Genomic DNA, 4,042 nt, shown 5'->3' with positions numbered 1-4,042 from the left:
TAAGTATTAATTTTGTTTTATTCACATAAATTGACAGTAGAGATTTATATTATCTAAAAAACTTATAAAAGTAAAGCGTCTTTAAATTTTAGTAAACATGTTTATTTCTTTACTATGTACTTATATAATTTCAACATTTTCTAAACCCTTGAGTAAACACCAATCAATTAAAACAATGGTTTACGATTGGTACCCAAAACAAAAAAACATAGATACCAAACTATATTCTCCATAAGTCACCGGGATACCGGCTCTTCCAAATCACTTGTCAATTCAAGAAGCAAAGGACACAATTTATCTTTCCAAAACTGCACACCACATTTCCCTCCTTTTTCACCCCTCTTCATTTCAACCACTACCAGCTCATCTGTTAATCGGTAAACCACAACAATACCAATCAAATTACCATCCTGCCCTTCTAGCTTTGCTCCACCGCCATTCTTCTCCCTTCTCACCACCACCCTCCCCTCCTCCGCCACTGCCTCCACCCTCTCCATGATTTCCTCCGGCGCCACTGACGAAACAATCCGTTCAGCCGAATCTGAACCATTCGGATCCTCAAAAAGACCCGACATATCAAGCCCGGTTGAGAAAGAAATCAAGTCAAAAGCATTCAACGACTCGAACCCGGTTCGACCCAATTGCTTCTCACACTCACTCTCCGTGACCGAAACCCGGTTGAACCGATACTCACCACCACCCGCGTTGAACCACGTGTTCTTATAGATCTCATCGACGGTTATCCTCGTACTGGGATTCGTGTCCAAGAGGCGTGATAAGAGGAACCTCAGATCATACGACATCCACCTCGGGAACCGGAATTGACCGCGGTAAATCTTCCTATACAGAACGGTGGGATTGTAATCATTGAAGGGTAAATAGCCTGCGGTGAGCGCGAACAAAACGACGCCGCACGACCAAAGATCCACCTTGGCGCCATCGTAGCCTTTCTTCGCGAGAATCTCGGGTGCCACGTAGGTAGGGGTCCCACAGACCGTGTGCAACAGCCCGTCGGGTCGGATCTGACCCGTGACCGCACTCAACCCGAAATCGGAGACCTTAAGGTTCCCGTTCTCGTCGAGCAAGAGGTTGTCGAGCTTGAGGTCGCGGTGGAAAACGCCGCGCGAGTGGCAGTGCTTGACGGCGGAGATGAGTTGCCGGAAGTAAAATCTGGCGGTTTCCTCCGTGAGCCGCACCTTGCCTGCGACCTCGTGGAAGAGCTCCCCGCCGGCGGCGAACTCCATGACGAAGTAGATTTTTGTTTTGGTCGCGAGTACTTCGAAGAGGTTAATGATGTTGGGGTGGTGCAGGCGGCGCATGATGGAGATCTCGCGCTCCACGTTGGCAGCGAAGCCTCCGTTCAGGACCTTGTTTTTGCTCACGGCCTTCACCGCCACGCTCTGGCGCGTGTCGTCCACGCTCGTCGCGTGGTACACCTTGGCGAATGCGCCAGCTCCCAGCAACCGCCTTAACTCATACTTCCCGAACAAAACGACGCCGGATGGCACCTCCTCGTCGTTTGTCGCTGCTGCGAATTCTGTTGTAACGGTCATGGTTCTTCGGTGAAATGGATTTGTTTTGGGCTTCCGCAATGGTGATTGTTGACAATTGGATATTAGAGATTTTCTGAAGGGATTTGCATAAGGAACTTCAAGGAAATGACTGGAGTTCAAGTGTGTTTGGGACAAAGAAAAACAGGACCAATCGACTCTGTATAGACTATGGCTATTTAAATATGTTGGATTCATGTAATTTTATACTGATTAATTTACGTATTTAGTGATAGTGAACGTCATTTTTAATTTTAGATTTTTCAATAAATTTTAGCTAATAAAAAAAACTATTAAAGGATTATATTAGAAAGTGGATTAATTATTGGTACTCCAATTTCTTTTTAGGGTCTTGTTTATTGGTTAAAGAATTAAATTGAGAAAATATTTAAAATAAAAATAAAAAACAAAAAAAATTATAACCATAACGCTTCACTTTTCAATAAAAAGTTTTCTAAAGGTTCTTTAAATAGTATTTTACTAAGGGCACTGATTAACATTATTTTTTTAAAAATGAAATCAGAGTTAGTGATGTTGGCATAATTGATAATCACTATCATATACATTAGGGGTTGTTATGAACAAAAACGATAGTACGGTTTGAATCTAAAATTTGGTGTTTGTGGTAGCCAAACAAGCTCTAATGATGTGAAGGGAGTGCGAGACAGGGCGTGGTGACTAGAGAAAATTATCAAAGGTGAATGGACACAAACGATTACTGATTAGTGTATGGTACGATGGTACCACGCTATCTCTTGTCTGTACATGAACCTGAAGCATCAACGTACTAATTAGAGTATTCTACGTGCCCATTATTGTAACAAATTAATGAATAAAACAATTTAGAAAGAAAAAGTATATATATAATGCGTGGTGAAGCTTACTGCTTTCTGGATATTTCTTTAAAGTAGCGATTTTTTTATATGCAAGTAATTCATTAGAGAGGAAGTGGTACAGTAGGAAAAACATAGATGATATGATTTGGTGCAGGTTTTTTTTTTGGCTGTGTGTTTAATTGTCGTAAAATTTCAATGTTGGGAATGGAGAATTCACGATAGTAGCACTGTCTTATCTGATTTTGTTTTTTTTTTTATTATAAATTGTCATGGTGTGATTTCAGACGAATTTTACATGGGATTTCAAGGTCAAGCTCTCTCTTTCTCTCGGTTTTGGTTTTCATCTCTAGTGAAATTCTGAAACGATTAATTTTACAAGAGTTTCTCACCTCAGCTTCACGGAATAAATATGAGTAACTTGTAGATACGGTAATTAGATTCCCATTATACTTTTACTTCTATGTGAAGAGAAAGTTGGTGAGTGAGAAAAGCAACTGTTGAATAGTTTTTTTTTTCCTGTTGTTTGAAATCGACTGTTGGATGGTCAAAATTGCTGGTTTTAACCTTTGGAGTTTCCATTTAATAAAAAGTATTTAAGAAATGGTCATAATCTTTGTAATATCTTGTGTATGGATATATAGGTAAACGTATATTGATTTTAGTTATCTAGCTCATTGGTTTTATTATCTATACAAAAATAAGGATCAAGGTTAAAAGTATTAATGTGGAACAAGTTAAAACATGCTACAACATAAGATAATTTATTATGCACCGAGAATACTAATGACTTGTAACAATATAATCTACTCGTGTACAGCCGATAGATTATATATATAGACAAAAAAAATACAGGGGCCCATTTATTTGTATGTATTTCTCAAAGGAAGTTTTTCTCTCATTTTTTTTAAAAAAAAAAGTATGAAAACTATGTAAATTAAAAGAAACAAAAAATGTTGAAAGAAATTATTTTAGTGCTTTATTAAAAAAATCAATTTCAAAAAATATCTAAAAACAGTATCTTAAAAGTAATTTTTTTAATACTCAAACAAAAGGGGAAACAATACTTTGTTTTCTTATTTTTAATCTCATTTAGTCGTATCAGACAAAAGAAAATTTTCACGTAACATTTTGTTCAAGCATATCCAATTATTCTTGTTAATCTCTCTTGAGTTAAAATACATAAATTTGTAAATACGTAGTTATTGAGTTTCCGTTAAAATACAAAAAATTGTAAATAAAAAATCTCTATAAAGATATGATACATCGACATCAATTTTCAAAACAGAAAGAAAATATTTCGAGATATGAAAACTCTGGACATTCAAACTTGAGTGGTCCTTGGACCTTGGCCTTTAGCTTTAGGATCCCCCCCATTGCCTTACTACATAGTTCTTCATATGTTACTCAACCTCAACGCAGTTTCATGGAAGATAGTATACGATAAAAAAACAAGTGGAGGGTTCACAAGTCATCAAAAGCCAAGTCATTATCATGCGTACATAAATCCAAACAGAGTCCATATGTTAAACTTTTTGTGAACCACAAATTATTTACACCAATTGAAGTGGTTCCTCATTAAATGTAATAAAAGGAAACTAAAAAACGAAGACGAAAAAAATAAACTAGAATATGGAAAGAATATCCTTTTTTCCTATC

At 37.2% G+C, this 4,042-nt stretch overlaps 1 protein-coding gene across 1 annotated transcript; it reads right to left on the bottom strand.

Moving 5' to 3' along the window:
• LOC114425628 (CBL-interacting serine/threonine-protein kinase 14-like) lies at positions 1–1,731 on the bottom strand. The gene has a single exon (XM_028392569.1). The coding sequence runs from the start codon at positions 1,551–1,553 to the stop codon at positions 237–239; it is 1,317 nt and encodes a 438-aa protein (XP_028248370.1). The 5' UTR covers positions 1,554–1,731; the 3' UTR covers positions 1–236.
• Positions 1,732–4,042: the final 2,311 nt, after the last annotated feature.

Source organism: Glycine soja, chromosome 9 (assembly GCF_004193775.1).
Source record: "Glycine soja cultivar W05 chromosome 9, ASM419377v2, whole genome shotgun sequence".
In the NCBI taxonomy this organism is placed as follows: domain Eukaryota; kingdom Viridiplantae; phylum Streptophyta; class Magnoliopsida; order Fabales; family Fabaceae; genus Glycine; species Glycine soja.
This window is presented reverse-complemented; position numbering and strand designations above follow the sequence as displayed.

What these genes read in the sequence shown, in the direction of transcription:
- LOC114425628 (XM_028392569.1), bottom strand. Translation starts at nt 1,553, where the DNA reads ATGACCGTTACAACAGAATTCGCAGCAGCGACAAACGACGAGGAGGTG.